We start from the raw sequence: 14,227 nt of genomic DNA, 5'->3' as shown, positions 1-14,227 counted from the left end.
GGTACACAACGTGTGTGAATGGAGAGAGTAATTGTTTAAAGGTGTAGATAGAAAAGAAAGGTCAGACATTTTGACTCAGCGACATTCTGGAGGAGTTTAGAGTCATCGAAAGGGTGACGAAGGGGTCAATTGCGGAAGCTCGTACGTCTACCGAACTGACCGCCATAGACAAAATGTGGGTCCGAACTGGTTTACACGTTGTATCAACCATCTTTGAAAAAATCGCTCTTTATGTAGTGCTTGAACGGTTTTTGCATCGGTACGATATTGAGTGCTTATCAGTACAGATAGCAATTGAACCTAGATAGTTAGCATTCTAAGACTGGCACCGGCTATAATTGAGTGCACGCCATGAAGATTTTGAATAGTACGACCCTAATCAGCAGTATGATATACGCAAGACATGTTTACAGCTAGGATGTACGCTAACAATAACAAGGGGCCATTTTTTTCGGTCGTGGATTCCCATTGTCGTACCATTATTTCCGTAGCCCTCCTCGGTGCTTTAACTGCGCAATGCTAATTATCTCGCTTAATGATGTTCTGTTTACGGCCAAGACAGAATAAGCGGAATAACTTCTAACAACAATTTCTCATTTGAACGCGCGCCAAACGGGTTTTCATGGAGGGGGACATCCATTCGAAGAAGAAAATTGTCTTGGTGACACTCGGAGCTGTATATAGAGCAAAAGGCCTGTTTAGCTATAACCTATAATAAAGTCGTACAGGTAATACAATAAAGCTTAATTGCATGTATGGACCAGTGAGGCGATCGGTACTTTGTTCGATCTGTCTGTCGTCGCTTGTATGCCGCTGGTTAAAGTTTAGAAAGCGTTCGATATCTTTGACGTTCGTGATCGCTAAACTAAGACGGAATGACTTGAGCCATCGACATACGAGAGCGAAAAGCAACCTTATGTCTAACGGAGCCCACTATGTTTCACGACGGCATGTATCGTAAGTGAGTTCTTCGACGCACGAGGCCTCCATGTCAAATTAATGACAAGCACCAAAAACTTATTTTTTATTTATTGTTTATTTTTTAACAGAGTAAATAGTTTATCGTGTATCGTAAACAGTAAGTGTGCAATCATCTAACGATTTTGAAGTTTCTTCGTTTTTTAACACACAATATACTGTGTAGCGATCATTAGGATAAGTAGATTTTTTCACACCCTTAATATGTTCCCTTTGGAGAGATAAGTTTTATTTTACTTTTGAAACTAGGATTTAACTAGCCCAACATAATAAGATACATTCAGTTATCTACATGTGCGACTACAAATGAGTTGTCTATTTTCTCCAGGAGACGCATCGTAATGAAGCTGGTACGTATCATCATCTTACGTAAGTGGATAGCTGTTTATTTAAGATTAAGTCCTTAAGATGGTCCTGATTATTAACGGTCGGATTTTTTTTGCTCCATAAAACGGCCCAGCGGATAAAGCCGTAAATATCTTAGTATAAATCTGGTTTCATGTCGAACACAGGTTCGTGTCAGCATAGAAAATAAGAAGTCACTTTAGTGTACATTATTGCTTCTAGGACGGTATCAGCAGAAGGGTACGGCATCACTAAGAACACTTGGTACTTCCCACACTATATTCACTTCCAAATTGCTATATATATAACCGTATAGATCATATACCCGAGATTCGAAAATCTAATTAATGACGCCTGAACGTTAGCAGTAACCCAAACTGGGGTCAGTCGATACGCGGCCAACAGTCTCTCGCCATATTAAGAAGGCGATACCTTTTGACGACTTGTTCCACATAGTAACTGACTCTTTCATTTATATCTGTAGCAAAGTCGACCTTTATCGATGAGGTCGCTGTTGCTACAATGGCAGTTATCCATACCTTGGCTGTTTATCTTTATTTACTCTTACTCGATTACGGTAGTAGAAGTAGTAGCAGATGCTAAATTTTTGTAGACGCACCCACAAAGACAACTTACCACTTTTCTGGTCTACCTCGTGCGGTCTTCCTCCGCAGCAAACTTACAATACAGGCATGTTACGTATGTACACTGGCCTACGTATTCCTTTCCGGCCCGACATCCGGCTGACGTAAAGACAGTATTTCGATTCTAACGTAGTGACTACATGAAACATTCCGTACGGGACGTACGTAGATTTTGTTCTCACGAAAAACAGTCAGCGATTCGGTAGCGCATACTAATGCATACGTAACACGAACGCAAACTGACTTCAGCATCTACAGTCACCTTCTTCTGCCACCTTTTCGTTCACGTACGTGAACCCTTTTTCGATCTGCTTCATCTAGCTAATTATGTATATAGATATGGGCGATGTACCCATTTCACTTCAGTGTAACTCTATACTGACTGGATTGGTATACGGAGATTTCTGGCAGAGGTATCCGACGCGTTCGCCTGACGTAACACCGCCTACTGCATGGGATGAATGACAGAAATCAAACGCTGATGCCTTATAATCAACAACATTACAAGCAAGCACTACGACGCCTCCATATTTAAAACAACAACAGATTTCGGATAGATAATTCCAGCGAGCGTCCACACTGTGTTACGCTGCTGTCGGGATTATGGCCAGTTACCGAACGCGATGTGACATCGATCGTGCGGAAGCGAGTACCGCTATGTTATATCGATATGCTGACAAGTGTTGCTTCATCAGCACTACGATGTGTTTACAAGGATGAAAGGGGACGGGAATAAAAATAGGGTAAGGAGTTGGCTGTATGCTAAATACTCATAGGTTTACGAATATGTTGATGGTTCTACTATGATTAACAGGTTGAGTACTTATGGACAGTTAAATCTACTCGAATTCAGTTGGCAGCGGACGGCCTGACTGCGCCTAATGGAAATTGAATGGCAATAAAAAGGATTATTTAGTATATAAGTATACGCATTTCTTTCTATATCTTTTTGCTTTCAACCGATGTCTTGTTGCGGTTTTAATAGGAACTGTACCTCCCGCAATTCCCGAACCGGAAATTAGCGATTTAATAATTGTAGTATTTGGTTTCCAGCGCTGGGGTTTTATCATGCAGCTGGATGACACTTGTGACAGATAGTCGGTCATTAGGATGCGTCGACTGCATGCAGACGCAGACCAATGGTTACTACATCTTTGCTACCAGCAATTAATTGTCGCCATCTATCCAACGCGTGTAGTAATCGCTGTTGGAATATCTATAAAAACAACATCCTTCACCCAGTTTTGGCTCTGACATCTAATGCGATCGACATATGAGTATTAGGAAGGCCCACATAGATTCTCTATCGTCTAAGATACGCATACATAGGAATCTACGGAGAAAAGGAAGAACCTGAATAGCCCGAGCGGTTTTAGACGTCGGATCGTTTCCCGATTAAACTGGACGTTGTCATTGAATGAGAATAAGGTAAACCTAACCATCAGCAATACGTGCCCGAGATACTGGCTGTATTTGACATCGCGCTCGCTGCCAAAATTAACACAATGAAGCGCGTTCTTAGATTAGGAACCGCTAGACTTTTCCAGTTGCTTTCAAACAGCTCAGCTCGATCCGATGCGTGTAAGGTAGGTGGAAAATTCACGCCGAACCTCTTATTAGAGGCCAAATCGATCGCTTGCATTAAGAAGAATTACTATTTTTAAGGTCGGTTATTTTAATCGGGCGCGGTTGAAGTAGGCATATAAGAAGTCGGCAGGTTTACTGTTAAACAGATGACAATAACTAGGATAGCTAAAAACAGACAACAGAAATCAGCTGTAGTCAACTCTATACTTCAGGTAACTTAGCAAACACATTTAAAACATGTTTCAGATCGCAGTGTTTGAACTGGAAACATTTGGTTATAGATGATGAAATAAGTTACACTTACCTAAGCAATTCACCTATGGGCTTTAGTAAAATATGCCAGAATTTTATTATGATTCGTATTCATTATGCTGCTCGTAGATGAATCACGTGATCTATATATAGATGGCTGCTTCGATCGTCCATTATTCTAAGTTACCAAGGTAAACAGTTCCTTTTCCATTTAAATTTTGAGGAATTTCATGTTCGGTGTTCGGCACGTATTTCCGTAGACATAAACTATTGCATCTGAGAGATTTCGTCCACTAACCCTCTGTAAGTAAACGTACATATGTATATATAGCATTTCATAGCTTCTCCTAGACCGCTGTGTTACTAGGTGGAGTAGAAAAGTCATTAAGTTATTTTACACGATTACTCTGAGAGCTGTACGGACCAGTGTATTATATAAAATCATGTTTCACTGATGCTAATTTAACTTAGTAAAACTAAGTGGCCTCAGAGTACAATTAAGCTTGGTTGGTTAAAATGCGTATTAAGTTAAACCGTAAAATGTTTATTAAGTTAAACTAAGGATTGGTTCGTACTTCTCACACCATGCGCAGTTGTTGTCAATGGCGTGTCACATGAAGCGATTTTCGAAAAATTTGAAATACTTCATTGTCGTAGCACAAAGTTTATCGTGCAACGGAAAACCCTGATTGGGAATAATTTTACGCTAGAGTCATGCACAACCACGACAGTGGCGCAAACTTCTGTTTGCTAAACTCCCTTTTATAGAATGGCAGGTGTACTAGTAGGGTCTCTGCACGCTTCTCAGGTAGAATGTAACGCGTTAAGGTATCAGAACCTGCGCCACGGAACGTCCTGCAAATCTGCAAGATAACAAGCAAATCTAATCTTTGACCTGTCTAACTAATTATAAAGCATTGATTTCTTTAGCTCAAACCGCAGCCTCCTCTAGTAAGAAAAGCATTTCCATTCTAATTGGGCTGAATAGCTACTTTTTTCGTACGGAATAATTAGTGGCTGATATAGGCCCGCTCCTGATTCATATAGTAACACCCTGTGAGATGATATGACATATGGAAGTTTTCAATTGGTATTTCCGCCAAATGAATAAATACCAGTGAGTCTATCACGTGATCGAGGAGAGAAAAATAGGCTATTAGGTTTATGGAAAAACCTAATAGCATATTTTTCTCTTCCGTTAACGATAACATTAAGCAAACTTTTTCCTATATAGCTTCACATTTATATATATATATACGTTTAGTGAATTATGCTAAACTAATAATTACTAATGGTACTATTATACAAACTATAAACAAAGATCAGCTGGTGTGCGCTCGAAGTAAAGCTAGCTTTCTTTCCAGAAAGCGGGTTATACTATGTTTCCGACATAAACTCTTGGCTTACACATAGCCATTGTTGTTAGTGTTGCAGCCGTGATCTCTCCGTTTGGCCTCGAACTCATTTGCATCGTCCGATGGGCACGGGACCCTCGTCGTCTAAAGATAAAGAAGAATACAAACAGTTAGATATAAATCCAATTGTATGTCATCTATTAATTCGGTCTCTCTTTTCCAGATTCCTGTGCTCGCTGAAGGACCCACTTTTTCCCGCGGTTCTTTTATTTGTTTCGTCTTTCTTATTCACCCTATTTCCTTTTTCTGGCGTTCATCGTTTTGGTCAGCCAGCGTGGTTGGGACGCACCCCATACAGCTCTCGTACAGGCCTATACCAGACCTGTTTTCACCAGAAAACAGGCGCTAGGCTCAGTTTAATACGTCGGATAGTCTACTAGCGTTTGGGCGCATCGCCGACGACTGCGGACGTTTTTGATATTTGATGCTGGGAACGGGTTTTCGCCGGCGGATGTCAGCGCCATGGTACGTTACTGCGTTAATTCTTTCATGATTGCTGCTCTTACTGCTTCTCATCCTTCATCAGACAAAGTTCTGTGTCTTTTTGTGCACCGCATTCGTGTACAGCTGACTGTTGTAGGCTAGCTCGTATTGGCGGGAGAGGCTGTGTATATTTGCACTAATCTAGGACCCGATGCGACTGGGCGACGTGTCGCGCTATATGCAAATGTGTCATCCCCTGGACGTGAAATGGCCCTACAGGCGCCCACTGATGAAGACTGGCGAGGGGCGAAACCTAGCTAGCTCTTCTTTCGGCTGGCACGTGTTGATTCTCGTGCTGTAGGAGAATCGGCCAGGTCGCCATCAGTTCATGGCCATATTGACAGATAGTTGTAAGAGACTTCGAAGTAAACACACAACATAAAATGCAGTCCTTTTCTCATGCCTTCTCCACAGGCCCTGGGCGGACCTCGGCCAAGAAAAATAGAATTTACCTTCGACAGTACGGACGCTATTGCCACTTACTGTTCACTTGTAACTGTCGCTCATGGTGGCGAACAAGAAATTGAGGACATGAGGAAGAAAGACTCACTCGATACAGCTTCTAGGTCAGGGCAACGGCAGTTCAACTGAATGACAGGTTCAACTAGTGGGCGAAAAAAGTTCTATACTTTATTGGATATGTAGGTGAAGGGCAAAAAACGTGCTGGCAGAGTATTCGGCGCTGTTGTTCACGTTATTAACGCTATCGTATACGGTTGTACGCGACGAACGAATCACGACTATCTCGAGCTTAATGTCGACCTTTGCAGATGAAAAAATGCAAACAAAAACTAACCAAAGGCCTAACAAGGCCTTCTTCTTGCTTTGCAAATAACATATGACACCGGAAGTTGTCAGCGCTGTATAATGGCCAGGTAACAAATTGGCCAACTGATAGTCTCACATTTTGTATTTCGCCATACTCGTAGTCTAGATATGACGCTGCAGATATAATTATGCTCAACGATATTGAATTAAAAATGGTATAAAGTACTATACTGCTAAAAATCGTTTACTTATAACCTACATTGGTTGGGGTTGTTTCTACGCCAGCATCAGTAGCTCATCATACGTGCGCAGTCGTCCCAGGGAAGCACGTTTTTCTTTTAGTTACAAAATGAAAAGTACGAACACAGTTTTTCCGACCATCTTCATGGTCGCAACGAAGTTGCAAAGACCTTGTGATTAGTTCAATATATATATATATATATGTATCGTCGTCTTTATTATTCATTGAAAGGAATCACACTTAGCAAAAAGTTGAAGACTTAAAGTTATCACGAGTAGCGGTCAACTCAATTTGTCTAGGATTAGCTGTTCGTGGCTTGGTAATCGTTAAACCACGTCCCAGTGGTACGACTCTGCTTCTGTTGACATTTCGTTCCATACCGTGCCGTTAATTAGTGATAACTGCCATATTCGAATGAAAGAGACTTACCCATGATAAGCAACAGTAAGACTCAGTAGGAACATGCAGGATGCAGGCTTAAAATAATTCCAATACTCTTAGATAACATGCTGGGAAATACAGATTTTCAAAACGAAATGAAATCTGCTAGTTATACGCCCCGATGTGGTAACAGTCGTAGTCCGTACAAATGAAGTTATGGAAATGCTATTTCTTTAAGGTGATTGTCAATTTGACAGCGTTACGTTTGAAGCTTTCCAGCGAACTAAATAATCTACACTTTCAAGTTTTGTCCTAGGTACTTTGTCGGCGGCCTAAGTAAATGGACGTTCTCATTGTGCCATGCTTGGCCGATTTCTAAGGTAAGGAACGATTCTTCTATTGCTGAAAGAAATGTTCTAGTGTTGCATGACAGCTCATTGCAATTGAGAGTATCTTTGTCGAAAGTGTCGGTGTATCTTTACAATGTTCATTAAATGCATAAATAGGACTTCAGCGGAATTTCGAACTGCTCGTGAAAACGCTCAGCAACCCGATTGTTTAGTATTATAGCAAAATAATAAAGAGTCGTCTAGACTTATAGAACACTGATATTTCAAGAGGTGTTATGTTTTGACAACTATATCGATTGCAAACTAGGTCAAAGGCCCAAGTACCATGGGGCGTTCGTGCAGATGGCAGCGCCGTTCGCCCAAAAAGAGCGGGTAGTCGGGTTGCGGAATGTTTCTCTCTGAAATACTCATGAACGATTTCGAACCCGAGCTGCGACAACAAACATAAGCTTTTGTAGCTTGGAGGAATTAGTTTAAGGTACGAATTTATTGGTTTAGGCTAGTTGGATAAAAGCGGCCCATCAGGCAGAAGCCGAGCACGTGGAGCGTCAACATCATTTATTGATTCATATATTGTATAGTATATAAACCAAAAGGTTTATCATTGTGTACGCATATTTAGGATTGATAAACATCACTTATAGCATTGAAAAGATCCTTCTTTTCAGGCTGATGCGAGGTGATATAATTTATCACTGGTATATGATACCGATCGATATTAACTGGCATGATCATTTGCAACGTAGCGTCTGGCAACCAGCATGCCCTACGGACTTTTATTTATTAAACTAGTAGCTACATACGATCGTACATACATAGGTAGATCCCTTCATTGCGTCTACCTGCACGACAGGTGGGTATTTTTGATACTTTTTGGATTCTAAATATAATTCACATGTTCACACAAAGCGAAGCGGTCGTATAAAAATAGATACTTTACTGACAATTATCCTTACGATTTGCTCCTTAATTTGTGTAATCGTTCTCGCTACCGTTGTGACCATTTCGTTTTTCTATTCTGTCACTACCCGCCGTATTCCTCTCACTCTATTTGTGTCTGGCTGTGCCTCTGGAGGCCAAACACCCCCCAACTGCTGCAGCACCAGTAACTACCACGGCGGCTGCATTCATTTTCTGGCGCAGATTAAGCTTCTATTTTCTCTGCCAGTCATATAACGAGCCCCCGATCCCCCGCTGATTCCTCCATATGATTTCTCCTTCTTCTAGAGCTCCACTAGGACCCCGGTTACTACCGCTGCCGTCAGCGCCGTTCCAGCTATTGAACATTTGACATAAGCTTGAAAACTGTGTCTCGGAAGAAGTGTAGCAGCAATAGGAGGCAGAAGTATGAACGTTATAAGCCTATATGCCAAACTACAAATGCCCCTACACAAACACTTTTACAAAGAGGCACTCACCAAATAGGAACAAGAAGCCGACTGACGACAAATTGACGCATTTAAATATACACACACACACACATACACATATATGAACAATTCACATTTGCTCACATTAACACACACTTTATTAGACATTGACCTTATCGGTTACGGTGTTAGCTATCGTTGGTTTCATCGTGAGTCTGTGTATGTATCTACCTCTATGCATCGGATTGCCTGACCGTTGGATATTTTTGTCTGGATAAAAATAAACGCGAATGTACAATCGTGTATCTGTTTAGTCGTGCGGAACGGTGCACGAATGTATCTGTGCATATCTGTAACGTATAACCCGTCTGATAATAATACTGAAGACTCTGTGAGCGTGCGTGTATCTGTAAGTGCTTGTGTGTAGACGGCGGCAGGATTTCAGAGCCCCGGCAACAGTTGCTCCGTTGTTACTATATAATACAATATATAATACATGATACATAAAACTGCAACGGCGGATTCACGCAGAAAGGGTAAAATTCTGGCTAGTAAGCACTTTTATTCTATAAAAATTTTCTGGAATTTACCGTTGCTGCTGCTGCTGCTGCTGCTGCCTCCGTGCGTCAGGTCGCGGTCGGGGGTAAACTTTTTCTGGGGGCCTGTAGCGCCACCTTCGGTGGCCTTCGGTTCTGGACCCGAAGCGGCGCACCGCAAACGGACCGATGATGCGAAAAGGTTCTGGTGGCCGGCCGCCGGCGTCATCGTCGTCTTCGTTGTCGCTGGTGTCCTTACGATGTGTGTCGTTATGTTTGCCACTGACTGCAGGCGCTGCTATCGTTTCCATACTGATGTGGCCAGCCCGCGGCCACATCGCCATTCGATGTTAAGCGGTGCGTGGTTCAGTTAACTATAAACGACTATTTGTGGGTAGCCAGTCGGCTACAGTTAGGTAGTGTTGCTGCTATATTTATTATGCTCTACTAAAGCTACAAAGGACAAGTAGTGAATGCCATAAAGAGCATTACTGACCTGGTTGGTATTAAGCGTTCAACTGAGGGACAAGGTCGACGTCACCATACCATCATTGGCCTGCAGCTGTTGCTGTAGCTGATGATGTTTTCAATAGACTAGAATAGGATCCACACACAACATGGCGGCAACAGCAGCAGTAGGAACCAGCTCAAACAGGCTGCTACTTCAATACTTTCATACGCGTCTCCTAGCGTATCTAGTGCTGCACTACTTGCGCCGACGATTCACAACCGATTCAGACGCCGCTTTGAGCCCGCAGGTCGAAAAAAAGGTTTGAACGATTGAGAACCTCGCTAAGTTTGATGCAACAGGGTGACGATGGCAGCTTCGTGCAGCGATGGCATGATCCGCCGTGACGATGCGCAGTCGCTTCAGCTACTGCAACGGCCATTACCAGCATTGGTACAGCGGAAGTGACAGGCTTAAAAGGTCCAAGTAGGTCCTAACTCATTTCCAATTAAGGGGCGGAGGGAAGCTACACTCACTTCTTTGTTAGTGAATACATGTAGAAAATTTAAGAAATCGGCTGTCATAGAAAAAAAAAGCTATCTGAGCGTATCCAAATGGAATCAGTAATTCACTTCGTTCAAAACACGAACACAGCAACGAGGGGGTTAAATGGAAGGATGATGATAAAGGCCACGCGATAACAAAACGATTAGGGGCAACTACAGAAGGCGTTAATTGTGTGGGGCAACACCAGAAAAGACACTATACGACGGATGTTGATAGATTTCATATGAATAGTCTTTGTTTTAATAGAGTCTGCTAGTATACTAGTTAAGTGCAAATGTCTTGCGTTAGCGTTACGGATTTTGCGGTGGACGCGAGATAGATGTTATTGTAATTAAGCCATCAAAGGCAACATTGCTACGCCAAACAACTCAATGATTGAATCCTTTCAATCAATATATTTCACTTTCGAAATTAGTATTTTGTCTAAGTTGTTGTTTTACGCAAATATTCCCGTCAACAGGATCAAGCAGCACCAGATACAATATTCCAGGCCCTCTATCTGTGAATCCGCAACAAGTATCACCTCACGGTGGCCTCATCATACTTTCGACAGTGATATTTTTTTTGTTCGATCAATAATGAGACATTTAGTCCCGCTTGCTTGGAATCTATGGAACTTTGACAGCATATTTTAATGCATTAGCATTATAAGCAGGGTTAGTACTAGAAGTAGACTTTAGCCATTATGAAGATGGGAAACTATCGAAAGAGAACCCTGAAATAGTCAAAGGTAGGTAACAAAGCCTGATACAACCACAGATTCTAAATATTATTCTCATTGGCAAAATGCGCCCATTGTGGCTTGAAAAGGCTATGTTCGGTGATCAAATTCCATTAGAATACTATTCTTTGAAGTAGTTCGGTGAACATCTGGGGAAGTCGATAGTTTCCAAACGCTCGCATTTCTGTAAAATCAGGAAAAAGAGTACCTGATAAAATTACTATTGTGCGCTGAATATCTAGCTGACATGCAGAAAAAAATGAGACCAGAGAGATTCATGCTGCACGATCTGCACAAACCTATAAAATATGGCATTTTAGCTGTGAAGGTCGAACGATACTAAGACGTCAACCTGTTATGTAGCCTTCCCCGGCGTAAACATGAAAATCTAAACAAGCGAACCCCTATTTACAAGACTGTTGTTCAATCTGAATTTTCGAAGGTGTAGTGTGTATCGCTTTTTAAAAAATAAGCAATCTAAGCTACAGAAAAGAAAAACTCTATAGCCAAACTTATTGTAGATATTTTTATAAACTAGATCGAGCGACCCGTCCAGACAGATTTTCTGTTTCTGCTGCAGTATACAGAACAAAATGCGGTCAGTTAGAATGTTAGGGAATCGCATCGCAGAGACATTGAAAACGTGTTTCCGTCACAGAGTTTTTCAGAGCTAGAAGCTTACAAACGTGTCGGTATCGGACATTGTACAATTTCGCCACCTGGTGATCAGTCCATTGAGTGTACGAATCAGATGTGAGTGTGTTTTATTTCTAGGTCATCGGATAGAGAGCGCTATGCAGATGCGATTCCGAAAGGGGGGAAGGGGGTGGTCGTCGAACAGAACCGCTATACAGAGCCTTAACGCCTGTGTCGTTATTGCATACATAGGCAAAAAAGCGCATCTTTTTGGACAGAAAATATATATGATGAGCTGGTTTTCCTTAGAAAGATACACATCTTTCAGATTGCAATTATTATTTCTATTATGGATAGATTATGACATGATTAACAAAATCTCCAATAGAACTTATATAAATATTACTTTGAAAAGTAACAATAGTGATGCTCATTGTTGAAACACCTCAGCTAAAGCCTTCTACCTAAGTGGTAGTTCGTGTTATGTATATAGGTCCTATGTATATAGGTAATATCGAAACAGCAAAGGCTAGGCCTAATTCTGCTCAGATGTCGATTATTATTTGTTTTGTCCATTATTGTTATTCTACTATAGCTAATACATGCCGTTGCAGTACTAGTACCCCTAGTAAAACACTCGGTGCGAGGAGTACTCGCCGGAAGTTCGTTAATCATTTACTTTAGAACTTCTAAAGTAACCAAAAGCATTAGCTGCGCTCTCTGAGCCAAATAATTCAACTAACTAAGTTATATTGTAGATAAATTAACGCTGAAATCGTATCTAGAGAACTTAGCTGATCACTTTCGAATTCGATTCCCATCACCTCATGTATGGCCTGCAACTGAATTGAAAATTAGGCCTGGGAATCATGTATATAACAATAGATGACATGGTTCGGAAAAAATCAGCTGTTTTTTGAAATATCTTGTAGCACCTTATCATGATGTCGCATCACAGAGTGTTTGATTCGCGTATGTTGGCGTAAAGCTGAATATTTTAGGAACCTTTATATTAACGTAAAGTTATATGATTCTAAAAGATACCCCCAAAACATGCACTACAAATTTGTTAAAAAATGAGAATATCTGACAAAAGCAATTGCACTGATCGGCCCAGTGCAGGGAGTTGTCACGGGATCAGTCGTTCACTGAATCCAGGAACGTAGTAATTCCGATAGCGGTGGTTGTCAACTTCACAGCAATCCTAAACTTAACTGTCCTAAGTATCTAACTACGAAGTTAGAACCAATTTGAAATAGACGAAAAGTGCCATACGTGTCAAAACTCGAAATTTTTTTTGTTATATTATTTGGCCAACTACAGCCTGCTGCCAACTGCAACCTGTTTCACAAATAAGGGAGAAAAAATTGGTAAATCCTTCCGACTATTTGTACCTTATTGATTTTTGTTTTCAAATCAAACGACTGCTTAATTATTTATTGAACACCTTTACCTATAACGGACGAGAAAGTCAGCACGTCATCTTATCATATGGTCAATTCGTATTTTTCTTCCCTGTTCGCATACGACAATTCCGCCTCTGAACTATCATTGAGAGCCAACCTCTTCTAAGTAACAGGCATCATGGAAATGGCTTGGATTTGGACTAGGGCATTAGGGTTTTAGTGGCTTGGTTGGACTAGGGGTTTAGTGAAAGATGTAATGCTCAAGGCATTCTTTAACAGAGAGTGTTTCTTGTTCTTCAAGCCTGTTACACTATTCTAAATTATTCACTATGGAAAATTCTCGAAATTAACGAAAAAATTCGACTCAACGTTGAGACCCTGATCTGGCTGGTTCAGATCGAGTTACCACAGGCGCCCGTGCGACGACTGAGTGAAGAGGAAAATACAAGCGATCAACTTGATATTGAGTTGTAATGAACTCGCTTACAGACCCTACCTGTAGCTGGGGCCACCTGCCATGTAAATTGCTGATTCGCTGCTATGATTCTGGGTCGTTTTCCGTGTTTTCATGTATGGTTCATTCGGTTAGAGTTCGTCTTTTATGAAGAACGAGCGCACGAGTGAGCCATACCCCATAAAATAGAGGCGAAAGAACAAGGCAAATTGAGATAGTGCATCTCCGCGAAGATCAACGAAAGCGGGGCTACAGAGATCTAGCCGTGGCCACAGAGCGTTACACGGATACAGACAGCGAGAGCAGGCTGATTAATTCTCGAGACTGTTGCTGCTACGGCCGCTGGCACTGCCTATGTTCCAGTATACATCTGTACTCGTCTATACAGTAAATGATAGTATAGCCGACTTGGCCTCTTCCGTCAATATCGGTTGCATTGCTACGCTGTTAACGCGACAGTTAACGTCGTTTAAGCTGTTCTCATTGTTATTGTTACTGTTATGGCCGTCATCATCGTCGTCGTCGTCTGTGGCAGCCGACGCGATTGCGACGGCGTTCCCCATCCGCATCGATGATGGTGGCTAGCGCGCGCTATTTTCGCTGTCAGAGTGCTAGCGGCAGTGGTGAGTGCTACAACTAATCGTT

At 41.7% G+C, this 14,227-nt stretch overlaps 1 protein-coding gene across 1 annotated transcript; it reads right to left on the bottom strand.

Annotated features, from left to right (window-relative positions):
- Positions 1-3,889: 3,889 nt before the first annotated feature.
- On the bottom strand, positions 3,890-9,687 carry LOC111271720 (uncharacterized). Its single transcript, XM_022852696.2, has 3 exons — positions 9,405-9,687; positions 5,214-5,305; positions 3,890-4,669 (listed from the first exon to the last, which is right to left on the bottom strand). Exons 1-3 carry the CDS (start codon positions 9,659-9,661, stop codon positions 4,638-4,640), a joined length of 381 nt encoding a protein of 126 aa, XP_022708431.2. The 5' UTR covers positions 9,662-9,687; the 3' UTR covers positions 3,890-4,637.
- Positions 9,688-14,227: the final 4,540 nt, after the last annotated feature.

This window comes from Varroa jacobsoni, unplaced genomic scaffold (genome assembly GCF_002532875.2).
Source record: "Varroa jacobsoni isolate VJ856 unplaced genomic scaffold, vjacob_1.0 contig00913, whole genome shotgun sequence".
NCBI classification, from domain to species: Eukaryota; Metazoa; Arthropoda; class Arachnida; order Mesostigmata; family Varroidae; genus Varroa; species Varroa jacobsoni.
The sequence above is the reverse complement of the archived record's forward strand: the minus strand, read 5'-3'. Positions and strand labels throughout refer to the sequence as shown.